The sequence below is a fragment of the Cetorhinus maximus genome, chromosome 23 (genome assembly GCF_964194155.1).
Source record: "Cetorhinus maximus chromosome 23, sCetMax3.hap1.1, whole genome shotgun sequence".
Lineage (NCBI taxonomy): Eukaryota > Metazoa > Chordata > Chondrichthyes > Lamniformes > Cetorhinidae > Cetorhinus > Cetorhinus maximus.
This window is the reverse complement of record NC_135901.1, coordinates 59538656-59558797: the sequence shown is the minus strand read 5'-3', so window position 1 is coordinate 59558797 and position 20142 is coordinate 59538656. Positions and strand designations below refer to the sequence as shown.

The 20142-nt window shown below is 43.3% G+C and overlaps 1 protein-coding gene across 1 annotated transcript in view; it reads right to left on the bottom strand.

Moving 5' to 3' along the window:
* Positions 1 to 20142, bottom strand: part of LOC144698068 (uncharacterized) — a 107983-nt gene that overhangs the window by 36979 nt on the left and 50862 nt on the right. The window contains 1 exon segment of the mRNA XM_078569994.1: positions 9829 to 10455. Coding sequence (XP_078426120.1) covers positions 9829 to 10455 — 627 coding nt within the window.

The following is a 20142-nucleotide window of genomic DNA, read 5'->3' as shown; positions in this document are numbered from 1 at the left end:
GCACATTCCTGTAATCGGTATTTGGGAGAATCAGGAAGATGAGATCCCAGATTATCTTTACTATGTCATTTGCAAACTCATTCTTTCTAAAATCCTTGGGTCCCACATTCCCTGACCCTGCTTTCTAGGGGAAGCTTGGTTTCATGAACTGACTGTGTCTGCATCGAGCAGCTAATTGACCTGGGAGCTGGAGGGTCAGAGGGAGCTGGAGGCGAGGCAGGGACAGAAGCAGAAAGAGATGCGACATGAAAGTGTTTAGAATGTCATGTGTGTCAGTTACTTTCAGTGATGAATGTCTGCTCTGTGTTGCCTTGCCAGTTTCACAGGAGCCGCAGTAATGATGTTGGTGGGTTTTGGAAATTGACAGTTACACATGAGCAGCTTGTGGGGCCATTTCACCTCACTGTCAATTCCATGTCCCAGCTCACAGCAACCGTTGTTGTCATTGACTGAAGAATTCATTCCATTTAAAATGGAAACATTGTTAAAAGCAGCGTCGATAAACCAAACTGATAAAAGCTTCACCTCTTCCCTGGTGGTCTCGTAGTCAGAATTCAGCGCTCTTATCGCCACTGCCTGGGTTCGGTTCCTGGTCAGGGAATTCAGATTTTTGATCTTGTTAAAATGGGTATTAAGAACTTTTTGATTGAAAACATTTCGCAGCTCCACCAGAATCTTTGGGGTGACAGTTGAAGTTTTGCCTCCGAGGTGGAAATATCACACTTGGAACAGGTCGGGAACAAAGATAAAGGCGGAGTGAATGAATGAAGGAAAAGAGGACAAGAGAAGGGCTGGGTGCAAAGCACTGACCACCGAGATGGTGGCGCGAGGCAAAATATGGATGGGGGAAGGACGAATTTTGGACCCTACTGTTTGCACTGACAAAGATATCACTCCTGATGGGTCAATCACAACTGCTCTTTAAACGCAGCACATCAGCTCATCGAGGCCGAATGGCCTCTTTCTATGCTGTAACTTTCTATAATTTGATGTTTCCCAACAGCACGGGTGCATCTTTCACAGTCATTCTGCCATTTTATAACACGCTCTAGCGAGATGTACTTTCTAACTTTCTATTCGGCTCTTTTGAAACCAAAATACGGAGCAAATTCAGTGAGTTTTCTTCTCATTTCCAGCACGAGATTTGTCACGAGACTAATTGAGCGACACATTAATGGTGCCAATCCTTCCCTGGAGCTCACACTGTCCAAAGAGCACTGTTACCATCAGCCTGTTCTGTACCTTCGTGCAGTACATCTGCTGAACAATATAAGCTTATCACAGCTCTGCTTTCTTCACATTGAAACCCAGTGTGAAAATATGAACAATTTCAAAGCTTAACAACGTACACAAGACAGGAAGGAGCGTGTAGCGGTGGATAATCGGCACTGTATACATACCTGTAATCAGTAGCTGGGGGAATCAGGAAGACCCTGGTGTCTCTTTGCCCTGTTATCTGTAAACTGATCACGTTGTGTTTTATGTTCACACGAACTGACTGAGTTTGGTAAAGTAGCTCCTGGAAGAGCAGAGGGAGCTAGAGATGAGGCAGAAAGATCTGTGATGTGAAAGTGCTTTGAAATTTTTGTGCATCAAATGCTTTCAGTGGTGAATATCCATCATGTGTAAATTTCACAAGAACCGCAGTGATGAGGTTGGTGAATTATTTGTTTGAAAGAAGCTGCGCCCGCCGTGGGGCAAACCCAAGGCCCTGGCATTCCGAGCCTTCGCTCTACCGACTGAGTTAGACACAAAGTTAAAACCCGGAATAATGAGAAGCGGGAAACCCCAATGGATTTTGATTCCATTGGCTTAACCACTCGGCCACGACGACTGGCTCTATGCACAGGTTAGTGTCGTTGGTATAAAATCATAGGTGGCTATAGCAGAAGAGGAGGATATTCGGCCAATGGGCCAACGTGTAAATTCTGGCCCATGGAAGAGGAATTTAGCTAATTCAAAAACCCCACCTTTTCTCCACAGCCTTTTATATTTTTATTGTCTCTCCTCGTTCTTCCTGTTAAAGTGAAACACCGCATGCATCTGCTTTAAGTGTGAGCTTGCACTTTTTCGACCAATAGGGCAAATTCAGCAGCACTGGGGTTAGAAACCACGCCTCAACAAAGAGTGAGACCTTAAATCAGCACCTACGACCACTCAGCTGCGATACCGAGCTTAGGATGCTACTGCCCATTGCATTGTCTGGTATTTCTACTCAAATAGAACAGACTCAAAGCAGCAGCGACATGTCACAAGGCCCCACAAGCCTCCTCCGTCAATCCATAAGATCATGGCGGATCCCCAGTCCCAAGACCCGATCCCGAGAGCCCTTCATTCCCTTAAGAGTCAAAAAATCAGGAGAATTTTAGGATGTTTTTTCTTCCATTGATCGGAGAGCTCTGTGGACACCTGGTTGAAATCAGCAATAATGAGAAGCACAATCGGTAAGGCTGGGGAAACCCCAGTGGATTTTAAAAGCATCATTTTCACCACTCGGACACAATGATTGACCAAGGATCCAATGCTTTCCACACAATCATCAATAACATCATTCACAGCTTCCGCTTCTCAGCTGCACCTCCTTCCAGACATTGTGATCCATTTTCCTCAGGATTTGTTCCTGGATTTAATATTTACCTGCTTTGTTACCACATTTTGAAATCAGATTCGCTTCAATATCCAACACAAATTGAATTGCAAACCTGACGTACAAACAATGGAAAACAACTCACTCGGTAACACAAATCCCATGATGCTCATTTTCAGATTCCCAACAGTCAGATTTTCAATAAAATGAAGGAATTTTACATTGAAAACATTTGGAAAGTTTGTGTGACTTTTATTTGTGACTCACTAACTTGGGTATTGTGTAAATGCTGCTCGGAGGTTTAGTGACTGGGATATAATCTACCAGTGTTTTCCTGAGCCTGTGCTCCGTGTACTGGGAGGTTTGGTCCGGGTTGGAGTAGCTTGTGTCCCAGGGATGGGCAGTAACCCGCTGATTGAAGCTGCAGTCGCTGCTTTCTGCTGGCAGCTGGTGATTGGAGAGTGTGGGGCTAGAATATTGCTGCTTTTCTGCTTTTCCCTGTCTCGCTCACTGTGGAGCTGAGGAAAAGAGAATAATTGATGGGCTTGGTTGAATCCAATAACTTCATAAATTTCCAATGGGTTAGATATCGGTACATGGTAGGGCTAATTGTTGTCTCATTACATTTGAAATGAATATTCGAAAAAAGCCATTTGCCTGGGAACTCACTTGGATAACAGTGGAACTGGCAACATTTCAGAAATCTTTCCTTTCAGCGCAAGTACCTAATGACAGCCTGGAACTGTGTGACGATGAATGCCGATGGTGGGAAAACAGTGCAAGCTTCATCCCTGGGTGGTCTCAAACCACCAACCATTTGATTAACAGCCACACGCGCTGACCAATTGCACCACAGAGACTGATGCGGATTTAACTTAGGGTGTTAGCGAGTTAAAGCTTCAGATTTCTGCTACCGGAATGACAATTGTTCTCTATCAGTTTACCTCTTCCAAGATAAAGTTTGGGACATACATTATGGCTACATGGAAACAGTCTGATCTCACCCACTGCAGGCACATCCATGTCACCGGGAACCAGCTCTCCTTCGAGCCTTTGCGTGTCTTGTCTGTTCCCAAGTATTCTGATTGTCCCGAAGTCAATATTAGGTTTGAATTCCTGATGTGCAGAATCCTTTCAATGTCTCAGATCAGTTAATTTCACTGATAACATCAGAGTCAATGTTCAGATGCTTCACGTGTGCAAATAGCTTTATTCAGTTTGCCCACATGTCAACATTCCAACTTTAAAAGTTCAAAGGATTTGATCCATAATAAGAGCATTGCTACTGGCACAACACGGTTTAAATGTTCCATGTGTAGGGTGGAAAATTCACTAGCTCGTCCCATCTCCTGAGACTGCACTGAGTTCAGATCTAACTGTAGGGGTTTGTTCTGCTGTTCATAACATCCAGGAGAGAATTGTGGTGGAGCCTGGAGCAATGTGGCCGTTGCATCAATTGATTTAACAATTTTATATCTTGCCCCTATGGCACCGATCGTATTTTGATTGCAGGATGAAGATATTCTACAATTTGGTCTTTCAATGGCGGGGCGCTCACCCAGCTTTCACTGCGGGACAGAATGTGCCCTAGCCTCACAACAGAAATTCTCTGCGCATGCGCATTCCAGAGTGTACTGGGCATGCGCATTGCCGTCTGTTTCATGAGCATGCGCAGTGCTGGTCTGTGACTGAAGCTGTTCAGAGCGGGTGAGGGAAAGTCGAATGGAGCAAACTAACAGAGTTAGTGGGTGTGTGAGGAGGAATGGAGCCAGCGGAGTGGACAGGGAGGCTTCATAAGAACACAGTTCAAGCCGCAGACCCCAAATAACAAGGTACCGGTCTTGTGTTTGCGGAGAACGGGCCGAAAAAGTCTGGATTTCTCCCTTCGCCAGGCCCCGGGTAACGGCCGCCATCTTTATAGGGGGCAATGTGCAGCAGGGCGCATGCGCGGTCATCCTGGTCCAGACAGCAGGAGGAGAGAATATTGTGCATTTCTATCCTGGACTGACAGGGATGGATTTTGGAAACTCCTTTTACAGGGGGTTAGAAGGGGAGGATTTACACGCAGCAAACTCAGACCAAGATAAGCGTTTGTCTCTTCTCAGTTTCTAATCTTGGACTTACAGTAGTGGATTTTAAATTCCTTTTACAGCAGGGCTGTAGAACTGAACTCAGCCAGAGCAGAGGAACATAGAAAACTGGGAGAGGAAAGAAATGGTGGAGATTGCATGATGGGTCTGGATTTCTCACCACAGGAAGGAGTGTGTGTGTTGGCCTGTGATTTACAGCTTGTGGTGGGGGAGGGGAGATGAGAGGAAGAAATATTCCGTAGCAAGTGGAATTGTCAATTATTAATTTCCAGGCTGGACTGACAATGATTACTTTTTTAAACTCCTTTTACAGGGTCTTAGAAGGGAAGGATTTTCAGATGCCAAACATCATCAAATATTAAGATTTGTAGATTGGAAACGCAAACCAAACATCACATCAACATCTGACTGAGCCACTCGATTCATCAGGACCTGAATATAATCAACCTTTGAATGTGGAAGGAGAAATGTTTGACTGTTCTTTCTATGGGAAAAGATTTCAAACATCAGTGTGACTGGAAAAGCACTGAGACACACACACCCAAGTGAGAGTGTTCCAGTGAACTCACTGTGGAAAGAGCTTTAACCAGTTACGCAGCCTGAAAAATCATCGCACCATTCACAGTGGGGAGAAACTGTATACGTGTTCTGTGTGTGGATGAGAAAATGTGAGAATGGTGTGAAGCTATTCAGTTATCCATCCCAGCTGGAAATTCATTGACACACTCACATTGGGGCCAGCACCATGGTGAAACCGTGGAAATGTGGGGACTGTGGGAAAGGATTCAATTATCCATCTCTGCTGAGAAGCCATCGACGTATTCACACTGGAGAGAAGCCGTTCACCTGCTCCCTATGTGGGAAGGGATTTACTCAGTCATCCACTCTGCTGACACATCAGCGAGGTCACACTGGGGAGAGGCCCCTTCAGCTGCACTTACTGTGGTAAGAGGTTCAGGTCTTCATCCCACCTGAGTGGACACCAGCGATTTCACACTGGGGAGAGGCCATTCATCTGCTCCGTGTGTGGAAAGGGATTCACTGTGTCCTCCAACCTACTAAAACACCAGCAAATTCACACTGAGGAGAGGCCGTTCAATTGCAATTCCTGCGGAAAGAGGTTCAGGCATTCCTCCGACCTCACTGCACACCAGCGAGTTCACACTGGGGAGAAACCATTCATCTGCTCTGTGTGTGCAAAGGGATTCACTCAGTTAGCCAGCCTTCAGTCACACCAGCGAATTCACACTGGGGAGAAACCATTCACCTGCTCTGTGTGTGCGAAGGGATTCACTCAGTCAGCCAGCCTTAAGTCACACCAGCAAGTTCACTCTGGGGAGAAGCCTTTCAGCTGCACTTCCTGTGGAAAGAGGTTCAGGTCTTCATCTAATCTTAAAGTACACAAGCGAGTTCACACTGGGGAGGCCATTCACCTGCATTGTGTGTGGGAAGGGATTCACTCAGTCAGCCAACCTGCTGTCATACCAGCGAATTCACAAGTGACTGCAGGGATTGGATTTTGCTTTTATTGCTGCTGTTAGTCACATCCAGGACTGATCGTCAGATAGTATTAGCTTTGATTCTGCTGATATTAACAACCCTATAACTGGCTGGAGTTTAATTTTCTGGATCTGTCACTGATTATCTGAGCTGCAGTGTCCCTTTTTAAAAGCACCATCTATGAACTTTCCTCTTAATTTCAGAACTCTCAACAGGAACTCGATTACAATAAAATTATGAATTTTTACTTCAATCCTAAATTAATCTTTGGAGCAAAGTCTACAATTCAGTGTCTGACAGGTTCCACTGATTAACATCTCCAATTAGAGAGTACTGATTAATCCTTGCTGACAATTCTTACTGACTTGTACATTCCACACAGAGACACCTCCATGATGCAATTAATTTATCAAGGAACATGAACAAAACAGTAAAATATTTTACAGGCACATCAGTAAAAGCTTCATCAGTCAACACTGATATTGCTGAATCTTAGAAGGCGCTGAGTTCAATCATTTCTGACACAGCAGCAGCAACATTTGGGAAAGGTGGAACCCACAACAAAGACTGGCTTGAGACCTACTCAGCAGAGATGAATCTGTCATTGAAGCAAAAAGCAAAGCCTACCCGATTACAACATAAACCCAACAGCTAGAACACTGTAACTTGCAAGTAGCTGGGACAGTTATGTAAAAGGCAGGGAGATACTGTGTAAATAAACACTGGATCAGCCCAGATCATGAAATCCAAACTGCCTGTGACAATGGAAATCTACGTGCTGTGTCTGATAGGATCAGGAGGGCCCTTGGTCCGACCATCACCAAATGGATGGTGAAGTTCTCACCCACAGAAGAAAACAGATGTCCCATTGGGTTGAACTTTACTGTGAGCTGTACTCCTGTGAGAAGGACATCTCCCAGTCTCTGTTTGACTCTCTCCTGCAGCTTTCTGTCATGGTTGAATTGGATGAGGAACTCTCATCACCTGAGCTCGAAAAGGTCATTGATTGTTTCACAAGCAGAAAGACACCCGGCAAGGATGGAATTCCAGCTGAACTGCTCAAGCCCAGAAGGTCCCATCTCCTGTCACAGCTTCATGTGCTTCTCCTTCACTGTTGGGAGGGAGGATCCATTCCACAGGACATGTGTGATTGAAGAATGATCACAATATACTAAAAGAAAGGTGACAGAGGAGATTGCAACAACTACAGGGACATCTCACTCCTCAGCATCACAGGGACGTCCTTCACTAGGGTCAGGCTTAAAAGACTCCATCTACTTGCAGAGCGAGTGTATCCAGAAGCACAGAGCTGTTTCTGTGCTGGCAGATCTACAGTGGACATGATCTTCTCCATACGCCAGCTACAAGAGAAGTGTACAATTGGGATTGAATCTAAAATGCTGCCAGCTTCTGTGCTGAGAAAAGTGAAAGGTTATAATTACTGAGTGAAAGTAAATCTTTAAGTATGAATCACAATGAACTTGTATCATTATAAAAGGCATCGAAAAGTTGGATTCCCTAAAGATAAGCTTCAGCCTTGAGGTTATGATCTGGAGCTCACAAGCTGTGGGAAGCTCCACCCTCTTTAACTCTTTTTAGTCTCAGAAAGTTGAAGCTCCTTTTGCCTGTGAAAGTGAACTTTCTGTTTTACTTTTCTTCATTATTATTACCGTCATTTGGAAAGGTGCCTGAAGAAAGAAGAAAATAATAACATTTTTGAAAAGCTGAGAAAAATATCAAGACAATTGGAAAAGCAAAGATTGAAATGGGGTTTGGTTCATCCTTGATCTGAAAATGAAGTTGCATAAAGTTGACACAAGTGTGCACATTTGAGAATGTTTCTTCAGCCCCTTTGCTAACAAGCTGAGAAGTTAACCCTTTCCACTGACAGCCTGGTGACAATTTAAACAAAAGGCTTTGCTTTTTAAAGATTTGGCTTCATCCCGTTTGTTATCATCCAAGACAAAGTGTCTGAGAATGGGAGATATGGGAGTGATCTGCAATCTGATTGCAAGTATCTGTACTTGTGTCTCTGATCTACAAACACCATACTATGAGAGTATTAAATGGGACAGTAAAGTTCCTCGAGTGCTCCTGAATGAGATCAAATGGTAATTCATGGAATGACGTATTTAGAATATAAGATAAGAGAAAATCACACCACCAATTGGGAAATGGAATAATTCACTTGGGTATAATTGAATGGAATAGTTCAAATTGATGTACATGTACATTCTAGTGAAAGTCAGGAAAGTGTAGATGAGACCAGTAAACAGAGATTTCTCTTGGTGATGTTTGTGTCCTTGCCTCTGTATTTAAAAGAAACTGAATTTGATAATCTGGCCACTATCCAAGGCATCAGAACCAGGCAGGGGTAGATCAGCAAAGATCTTCAGACAGATACCTCATTGATATTTTGATAAGATCACCTGAAAGACCAAGAGTGACTTGCATAGGTTGGCACATACAGCATGGTATTGGGATATGGTGTGAGTGTGCAGATGTGATATGTCACATGTTGTGTAATTAACATGTGGAAATGCATGGTGACCCTGCACTGAAGAACAGGTCCCAGACATGCTCAGCTACTTGACAACAGAACATGAAGTGATTATTGTGGAGAATTGAATGTGACATTTTAAATCATCAAGACATTAACTCACACTCCATAGTGAAACTAATTATAAAACAATCAGCATTGAATTAAACACACTGGTACCTATCAGAGGGAGTAAAGTTAAAGTGAAGAGGGAAGTAGAATCTGGAATTAGAAAATATCCACAAGGTGGAGGCGGGTGAACAGAGAGATGGAGAATCTTTAAAGTCCGTGCATGAACTTTTGTTTGAACCAGATGTATTTACATCATTCCAAAAATGTAGAATTGTGAGAGATGATGGACAGGTGGGGAGGATGAATCTAAGTCGATAGTTATCACATTTTAGTCAAAAAGTTTTGACATTTATTCTTGGTGGCAGCTCAAGGGTTTGTGTTGCTGATTCTGATCATTCTAGTAGCTTTAGTATGTTATCTACTGTTTGTCATCAAGAAATTAGGAAAACAAGCTCAGAACTTAGAAATAGTGAGGTTAGTCAGAAATCAGTTGTGAGAAGTCAGTAAGGATATTCCCTTCTCAAGGTGGGGAGGTCTGTAAGAAATCACTGTCTAATAACCTTATAAAATCTTCAGAAATGTATTGAATATTATAGGAATAGCTCTCTATCTTTTGCTTAGGAAGAATGAGGGGAGATGGGAGAGAAACTGGAGAAAGATGTGGGTTCAGGACACAGATAAGAGGAAACATTAGAGACAGTTTGTTCCGGTGGAAGGGAGGGAAGCAGCAGAGGCAGATGATCGGATTGTCCCAATCTTAGTGACAAAAAAGCTCCATGAACTCCTCACATTTATTGTTGGAGGTGAGGATGGAGGAGACAGGGGAGAGGGAGAGCCTTTCCAAAGGAACTAACTTGTGTTAGAGATATTAAAAAGACTTGACACACAGTGAGTTGAACACAAAGCTGATTTATTTGACTTTTATCCAGAATATCAACCCCTATAACTGGGCTGTAGTTTATTAACATCAGCAGAAACAGCCTCAAATGAACATGGTTAGTCCTGGATGGAATTTCACAACATCCAATCACTGTTATTACTTGTGAACCCGCTGGTGTCTCAGCAGGTGGGATAACTGAGTGAATCCCTTCCCACACTTGGAGCAGGTGAATGGTCTCTCCCCAGTGTGAACTCGCTGGTGTGTCAGCAGGTGGGATGACTGAGTGAATTCCTTCCCACATTCTGAGCAGGTGAATGGCCTCTCCCCAGTGTGACTGCGCTGGTGTTCAGTGAGGTGAGATGACCACCTGAACCCAGTCCCGCACTGAGAGCACCTGAACGGTCTCTCGTCAGTGTGAAGACGTTGATGCGACATCAGATTCCCAGAACTTATGTAGCACTTCCCACAGTCTGGACATTTAAAAGGTCTCTCCTCAGTGTGAACTCGCTGGTGTGTCAGCAGGTTGGATGGATCCGTAAATCCCTTCCCACACTCAGAGCAGGTGAAAGGTCTCTCCCCAGTGTGAACTCGCTTGTGAGTCAACAGGTGGGACAACCGAGTGAATCCCTTCCAACACTCGGAGCAGGTGAACGGCCTCTCTCCAGTGTGACTGCGCCGATGAATTTCCAGCAGGGAAGGGTAATTGAATCCCTTCCCACAGTCCCCACATTTCCACAGTTTCTCCCCGTTGTGACTGCGTTTACGTTTTGACAGGCCAGATGATCGGCTGAAGCCTCGTCCACACACTGAACACATGTACGGTTTCTCCCCACGGTGAACGTTGCTTTTTCCCTCCATATTCAAAATCCAATGATATTCAGATTCCGATAGAATGGGCGACTCCATCAAATTCTGAAGTGATGTTTGGTTTCAGTTTCCTGACTATAAATCCTCCCCTTCCAATACCCTGTGAAATTGATTTAAAACAGAACAAAGGGAGTGAGAGAGAACCCATAAAAACACAAAGGCAGGTTGTGAAACTGAGCTGAATGAATCTGGGAATTTGTGGGGCCGGCACGAGGGAAAAGTGACCATGAAAACTGCTGGATTGTCATAAAAACCCAACTGGTTCACTAATGTCCTTCAGGGAAGTGGACCTGCCACCCGGTCTGGGCCTACACAAGACTCTGGCCCACAAGGGAGGAGAGGGAGAGAGAGGTGAGAGAGGCAGGGGGTGAAGGGATATCTATAACACAACAAGAACTTTGACAAAATTTCCAGAAACCTCAACCTCCACCCCCTGGAAGGACCAGGGTAGATGTATGTGAACACCATCACCTCCAAGTTCCCCTGCAAGTCACACACCATCCTGACTTGTCTGACATCCAGTATTTGATGAGCAGAAAGTTCCTCCATTTAATTACTGGAAAGACTGAAGCCATTGTCTTCAGTCCCAGCTAAAAACTCCACTCCCTAGACACCGACTCCATCCCTCTCCCTGACTGAATGAGACTGAACCAGACTGTTGATAGGAATAGGAGTAGGCCATTCAGCCCATCGAACCTGCTCCACCATTCAATCCGATCAATGTCTTTTTCCCCACACTATCCCCATATCCCTTTATGTAATTGCTAAGCCTGTCATCCATTCCTTTGTTTCCTCTACACTCAACTCCTGGCCGGCTTCCCACATTCAGCACCCCTGTAATCCAGAACTCTGCTTACTCTCACCAGGTCTTGTTCACCCATCACCCCTGTACTCACTGACTTACAAAGGCTCTGGGTTAAGGAGAACCTCAATTTTAAATTTCTCATCATTAGTTTAAATTCATACAAGGTCTTTCCTTCCCTATCTCTGTAATCTCCTCCAGCCTCACAATCCTCCAAGGTATCTACACTTCTCTAATTCCGACCTCATCAGCATTCCTGATTTTAACTGCTCCACCTTTGGTGTCTCCCCCTTCGGCTGCCAAGGCCACAAGCTCTGGAATTTACCCCCTAAACCTCTCTTTCCTCCTTTAATATAATCCTTAAAACCTTCCTCTTTTAGTAAACCTTTGTTCATCTGCCCTGATATCTCTTCATGTGGCTCACTGTCAAATGTTGCTTTCTAACACTCCCGTGAAACACCTTGGAGCGTTCTGTCACACAATAGAATTAATTAATTAACGTTTCAGGGTGGACAGTATGTGATAGTCAATATAAGCTCAGAGCGGGAGAGAAATTGACTTTAGCACAGGAAAAACAATTCCTGACTATGAAAGATACTGTGGGAAGATAAAGCTGGGAAGCCAGCAGCACATGTTCAGTGGGTGGGCAGCAGTGGAAACCTCATTTAGACAGAGTTGGCAGAAGTTACAGTAGAGTACGAAACATAGTTAAAACACACCCAGTATTAGAGGCAGGGGAGTTTAGACAATGGCAGAGAGGTGGTCAGGAAGGGCAGAGGTAAAACAGGGCAATAGGTGGACATGGATTCAGATCCACAGTGGAGGAGTGACACCAGCCATTGAACTCTCACAGATAACACAGCACAGCACTAAAGGTCTCAATTGTAGATGAATACTCAAAAATATTAACCTCTGAAACTATTTCACTCATTCCAGCTTTAAACTCCCCTGTTGCAGCCTGCAGCTGGAAAGATATCAGAAGCACTGGAGTCAGAGAAAAATCTTCCAGTTGAGGAAATACCCGGGGAGCGGGATGATGTCACCGTGTAATTGTCGATGCGTGATGATGTCACAGACGCAAACACAGAACATCTGGGTCTGTGCAAACCAGTGATCACCACACATTATGAAGGATGGGAGAGGCTGCAGAGCAGATTTGCCAGAATGGTTCGAGGGATGAGGGATTTTAATTGTCAGGTGAGGTTCGAGAAACTGGGGTTTTCCTCTTTGGTGTAAAGGAGATTGAGGGGAGATTTGATAGAGTTGTACAAGATTATGAAAGGTATGGATAGGGTCGTTAAATGAAAGCTTTTCCCATTAGCTGATTATGAAAGGATTAAGGGACAGAGATTTAAGATTTTAGGCAAGATCCACAAGGGAGAGATTTTTTACCCAGTGACTGGTAGTGACATGGAACTCTATGCATACATTCAAAGGCTGATGATATTCAGGTCCTGATGAAACAAGTGACTTTCAGATTTTGATGTGATGTTTGGTTTGTGTTTCTCGTCTCCCCTCCTCTTCTAACATCCTGTAAATAGAGTTCACAAGATCCATCACTGTCAGTCCAGGACAGAAATTCTGAAAGGTTAAACGTTTCTCTTGGTTTGAGTTTGCTGTGTGTACACCTCCCCTTCTCCCCAGTAAAAGGAATTTCTAAAATCCATCCCTGTCAGTCCAGGATAGAAATTCACCACATTCTCTCCTCCTGCTACCTGGACCAGGATGACCGCGCATGCGCCCTGCTGCACATTGCCCCCTATAAAAATGGCTACCGTAACCCCGGGCCTGGAGAAGGGAGAAATCCAGACTTTTTCGGCCCGTTCTCTGCAAACACAAGAACGGTACCTTGTTATTTGGGGTCTGCGACCTGCACTATGTCTTTATGAAGCCTCCCTGCCCACTCCGCTGGCTCCATTCCTCCTCACACACCCACTAACTCTGTTAGTTTGCTCCACTCGACATTCTCTTACCCGCTCTGAGCAGCTTCAGTCATAGATCAGCACTGCGCATGCTCGTGAAACAGACGCAATGCGCATGCTCCACACACACACACACACACACACACACACACACATATGCAGAGAATTGCGCATGTGCATGGAGCTGCTGTAAAGAGGATAGCGCACATTCTGCCCCGCAGTGAATGCTGGGTGACCACCCCGCCATTCGAAGGTGATAATGTGCAACAGAAACATGTAATCAGAATACGACGCCAAAGGGGCAAGATATAAAATTCTTGAATTAATCTATGCAGTGACCAAATTGGTCTGGTCTCCACCATAATTCTCTCCTGGACATAATGAACAACAGAACAAAGCCCTACAGCTAGACCTGAACTCACTGGAGTCTCAGCAGTTGGGGTGAGCTGGTGCCTTTTTTTCGCTGCAAAACATGGAACATTAAATGCCTCTTGCCAGTAACAATGCCTTGACTGTGGATCAAACTCTTTGAACTTTTCAAGTTGGAGTATCAACATGTGGGCAAACTGAATAAAGCCCTTTGCACTCATGAAGTATCTGAATGGCCTCGCACCAGTGAGACTGTGTTGATGTGACGGTAAAAGAGATGATGAGTGAATCCCTTTCCATTTCCAGCTGGTGAATGGTCTGTTTACAGATTGAGTTTACCTATATGTTTTCAGCTCAGACATGGATCTCGAAATCTGCTGGTAATGGGTTCGTCCATAAGAACAAGGAGCAGGAGTAGGCCATTCGGCCCCTCAAGCCTGCTCCGCCATTCAATAAGATCATGGCTGATCTGTAAGTAACCCGAAATCTATATCGTGCCTACCCCCGATAATGTATCACCCCCTTGCTTACCAAGAATATATCCACCACTGTTTTAAAAATATTCAAAGACTTTGCTTCCACAATTTTTTCAGGAAGGGAGTTCCAAAGACTCACGGCCCTCTGAGAGAAAAAAAAACTTTGCTTCAGCTCCGTTTTAAATCGGTGACCCTTTAAACAGCAATCCCTAGTTCTAGATTCTCCCACAAGAGTCCTGTCCATATTAACCCTGTCAAGTCCCCTCAGGATCTTATATGTTTCACTAAGGAGTTAAAGAAACGCAAAATACTGCAGGTGCTGGGCTATCTCAAATAAAAACAGAAAATATTGAAATTCTCAGCAAATCTGTTAGCGTCTGTGGAGAGAGAAACATATTTTCATTTCAGACCTGTAACCTTTCATCAGAACTGCACTGCATCTGAACTGTTAATTTTGCCTCTCAATCCAAAGATGCTGCCAGGTGTAGTCAGAGAACTCAAGAAGAAAAAGAAAATCCCTTTGAGGAATTGAATCCAAGGAAAATGAAGGGTGAAATGCCCGACTGACCAGAAAAGTCAAGGCATCTTTCCCTTCTTTAAGACGTTGGAACATTGACTCTGATGTTATCAGTGAAATTAACTGATCTGAGACATTGAAAGGATTCTCGTTACTGCACATCAGGAATTCAAACCTAATATCAGCTTCGGGACAATCAGAATATTTGGTAAAAGACAATACATGAGAAGGCTTTAAGGGAGATGGCATCGGTTGTAGGAGAGCTGGTTCCCGGTGACATGGATGTGTCAGCAGTGGGTGGGATCAGACTGTTTCCATGTATCCACAATGAGTGCCCCACCCTTTATTTTGAAAGAATAAAACTGATAGAGAGTGATAGTCATCTGGGTAGCGGCAACCTGAAGATTTGACTCACCTTCATCCTGGTTGAGATACCATGTAGGCTGAGCTTTTATAAGTCTCTGTGGCGCAATTGGTCAGCGGGTTTGCCTGTTTATCGAAAGGTTAGTGATTCAAGACCATCCAGAGGCGAAGATGTTACTGTTTTCCCTCCATCTGTATTCATTATCACACAGTTCCACATTGTCACCAGGTACTTGGGCTGCAAAATAATATCCCCAAAATGGTGCCAGATCTACTGTTATCCAGTGAACTCCCACACAAAAAGCAAACACACAAACACATATAATGAGAAAAGATTTGAACCTACTAAATAGCTTCATCGAACCCATTAGAAATCTAGGAAATTATTGGATTCAAGCAAAGCCATCAATTAATCTCTCTTCCTCAGCTCCACAGTGAGTGAGACAGGGAAAAGCAGAAAATCAACCCGGGCCAAACCTCCCAATACACCGAGCACAGGCTCAGGGAAACCCAGGTAGATTATATCCCGGTCACTAAACCTCCGAGCAGCATTTACAGAATACCCAAGTTAGTGAGTCACAAATAAAAGTCACACCAACTTTCTAAAGCTTTTCACCGTATTTGTTCTCAAGTGTAAGATTTGCAGCGGAGGCAAAGCTTCAACCCTCACTCCACTGATTCCAATAAATGTTTCCAAGAAATCGTTTTAACAACTTCACAAGATCAATACATTTTCATTCCCTGACTGGGAATTGAATCATGAGAGCGTCGAATCCTAACCAATAGACTACCATACTAGCTGTCCAACGCACTTTCGGTTTGGCTTATCTACAGCTTTTGCCCTTTTTTAAATTTCAGTTGAGATTCAGATTCAACAAAAAACGACTTATTCAGCCAATGAAAACAACGATTGCTGTGAGCTGTAACATGAAATTGACAATGAGGTGATAGTCCCACAAGCTGCTCATGTGCAACTTTCAATTTCCAAAAACCTCCAACCTAAATGCTGTTGGTCCAATGAAAGTGCCGAATCATAGTCTCTGTGCCACGAGGGAAACTACCAATAAGGCTTGAAATTTGACTTATGGAGGCTACTGTTTACATGTTTTTTTTCCATTTCAGATCTTTTCCACCAGAGACAACTTGCTCCGACCAAATGGTCTGTTTAGGTTGAACACAAGTGACTTCTTAACCAATGAGAAGAACCAATGCTGTTAGCTGGAACATGTAATCGATACTTTCCCCCTTTAAGACAGTTCTTAAAGCTTACACCTTTGACGGAGCTTTTAGTCCGGATATGTGGCTCAGTGTCACACTTTATTATATAATGATCTCGAGGAACGCCTTGTGACGTTTCATTACGTTAAACGTGTTTTATAAATATAAGTTGTTGTTGTAAGACACACATAGAAAGGGCCAATCTCCTCTTCTATCTTTTACGCTGCTGCTTCTCTCTGCAACTTTCTAACATGAAGTTGCATAACTAATGTAAATAAAATTTGTGATTTTAAAAACGCTTTCACCCCTCAGGGAACTGAACCACATTGACAATCGCAGAGGAACACACACAGATATATACACCGAGAGTGACAGAGGCCTAAGGGGAGATAGGGGCGAAAAAAGCATGGATTTCACTAACTTGACTCAGTTTTTGTTTGATTTCCAAAAGCAAATTTCCTGAATGGAAATCAGAAAATACGTGTGTATTTGGATGGGTTTTCTTCTATTGAAATGATAATTAATTCGGTTAAAATCACAAAAGGTAAAAATCTTAGTCAGCAGGATGTTTATATTTACAACAAAGGTAAATGATTGCACTTCCACTCACACTTAAATAAACACGCTTGGATAATGCTCTTGCCAGGTTTCAAACTGCTGCGCTATCACATGTGAAGCGAATATGACCCCACTTGCCTCTATAAACCCTGCGCTGTAAAGATCCCAATGGAGCTGTCTGGAATGTTAAACGGTGACGTCATGCAGCAGCACTTTGGGTCTTTGTTTTGAAGAAATGGAATTCGGCTGTTCTCATTAGGAATGCTGGAGACAGACTGATCAACAATGTCATCATCAAATGGCACAGCTCAGTATCATCAAATAGCACAACGTACATCCACCAACATCCACACATCGTGTCTATGTCCCTTTTGTACAAAGAGCTTTCTAATTAATCTCAATTTCCTTCTCTTTCTTCTTAACCCTGTTTTTTTTTCGCTTTGAATCTATTGTCCAATTCCTATTTGGAAACTCAGAGTTGAGAAAACCAATATTGAAAGCTTCAGCTGGTTCCTCACCTGAGCAAATACGTCAGGATTGGTTTCCGTGCACTGACGTTTGCAGTGCTTTATTTTGGTCGGAAGAACAAGGCAGTATAATTTTCAGGGTGATGTGGAATCAATCGGGCCGAATGTCCTCTTCCTCTGCTGTAGCCATCCCAAGATTTTATATGAACAGCATTAATACTCTTTGAAGGCTCATTGCTGTGGCCGAGTGGTTAAGGTTGGATTCGAAACCCATTGGGAATCTTCCCAAATAGGTTTGAATCCTGCCGACTGTGCTGCTCCCTTTACTTCCCTTTCGGTGCCTCCAGAATAAATTATTGATGAAACGAAGTCAAAAACCTTCCAAACTCTCCCATGTGTTTTTCCTGTCTGACTTCCATGTTCCTTCATTCCCGTACATCTGCTAGCATTCACCAAATCTCCAAATGAGCACCATTGGATTTGTATTGCACAGTGACTCGCTTTCCTGTTTCCAAGATAAATGCTTATCCTGTAAAACATTCCATTCCCAGATCTAAATTATTTTAAACCAATTATACTATCTGTTTAAGCATGTGATCGAACCGGACCTTTGGATATCTGTAACAATCATTTATCCCTGTTCTATGAAGAGGGACAATCTGTAACAATTATTTATCCCTGAGTTCTGATAAAGAGTCATACGGACTCGAAACTTTAACTGTGTTTCTCTCCGCAAATGCTGCCAGACCTGCTGAGTTTTTCCAGGTATTTTTGTTTTTATCCCTATTCTGTAACAGACTCGGTTTGCAGGTTGAAGAGGAAACGTATTGAGAATGTCGATATAAACTCAGAAAGAATAAGGACATGCTGAATCAGAATAAACGTCTTATATAAATTCAATATGAAATCAATTGTGTAAATAAGCAATAATTATATCAAAACCAGTATCAGGAACCTAAGTCCAACTCATTATGTCATGGGGTCAGAGAAACTATTTTAATTATGGCAAATTGTGCATGGATTCTGCAGAAACTGCTTGTTCGAAAGTGAATTGGACAACTACTTGAAGTGGATAAGCATCATGTTTATGAAAAAAGAAAAGTAAATTGAGACTAACTGGTTCCTCTTCATAACAGAAGCTGGCACAGGTCGGTTTAGTGGTTAGGATTCAGTGCTCTTACTGCCGCGCACCCGGGTTTGGATAGATATGATGATCGAATGATTTTCCAACATGTTGTGCCATTTGATGATGACATTGTTGATCAGTCTGTCTCCAGCATTCCTAATGAGAACAGCTGAAATCTATTTCTTCAAAACAAAGACCCAAAGTGCTACTGCAGGACTGCATTGTAATCAGGGGTATGGGGTGCTGTCTCCTGCTGTGTTTCTGTGGTGTAGTGGTTATCACGTTCGCTTTACACAATAAAGGTGCCCTGGTTGGAATCCGGGGAAGAAACGTAGTTGAATTGCTCCTGTTTACTGTGGAACATTAACTGAACGCAGTATCCGACAACCATGTTATGTTCTCTCTTCATCATTTCACAGAATAAACACTCAGCAAAGTAAACATACTTTTAAACTGGCAGCAGGTGAGTGCGGGCCCGGATATTGCTGCTTTTCCCTGTCTCACTCACTGGAGAGCTGAGGAAGAGAGAATAATTAATGGGTTTATTTGAATCCAATAACTTCATAGATTTGAAATGTGCAATGGTACAAGGTTGATCAGTTGTTAAAAATATAAATTATATTTGAAAATGATCCTCAGAAAAAATCATTACTGTTAGAAATCGTTGGTTAACCAGGAGGTTGCAATTTCTTTTCTTTCTTTTGTCGCTTAAGGACCCAATGTCACCCTGAACTGTGTGACAATGAATGTTATTTGTGTTTTACATAAACGTGTCATTTTGTAGGAGAAACGTGCCTCTGGTGAAAGAGGCCTGAAATGAAACTAGAAGATACAGGCATCAGGCTAGGTTGTAACTCTAGTGGTCAGGAATCAGCATTTGCACCACTGCGGCCTGGGTTCGATTCCGAGTCAGGGAATGGTAATTTACTGCCCTCGTGCAAATTGCTAAAATTTAGCTGAATAAAACCTCAAAACGCATAAAAGCTCTGCCAGAATCAGTGGAGTATGGCATCGGCGCCAGAAATATCATCCGTCAAGACCAAATACAGAGGTGAAGATATGGAATGAGGAAAGGGTTGTGTTAGGTTGCATAGCACCAACTGTCGGGATGATGGTGCAAGGCAAAATATAGAGATAATAGCGGAGCTTTGACTGTTTACACCAGCACAAATATCTCCCAGATCTGGTACCAACTCTCGTGTTAAAGGGGAAGAAAATTTCTCGCTGAATCTTCCACTTTTTTGCTGCACCTCCTTCCAAACATTGCAAACTCCTCCTGCATCTTCCATCCTGATATTTTTCTTTGTGACATTTTGATATGAAACTGCACAACTAATGTGAATAAAGTATGTGATGGGAAAAATGTGTTCAACCCCTCGGGGAACTGAACCACATTGACATAGAGAGAGGAACACACACAAACACATACACCAAGAGTGACAGAGGGCAAAGGAGAGGCAAACACCTCGAAAACGAGGATGTCACCAACTTGGCCAATTATTGTTCAATTTCAAATTGCAAATTTAGTGAATGTTTGCAAACGAACAGAAATAAGAAACGCAGAAATGATTGAATGGCTTTTATTTCATTTAACTGATAATTAATTCTGAAGGCAGTTTGCTAAAGTTAGGAATTGCCGATGATGCTTTCATTAGTCTCTGTGGCACAATTGGTCAGCACGTTCGGCTGTTAACCGAAAGGGGGACATTCATTGTGGATACATGAAAACAGTCTGATCCTACCCACTGCAGACACATCCATGTCACCGGGAACCAGCTCTCCTACACCC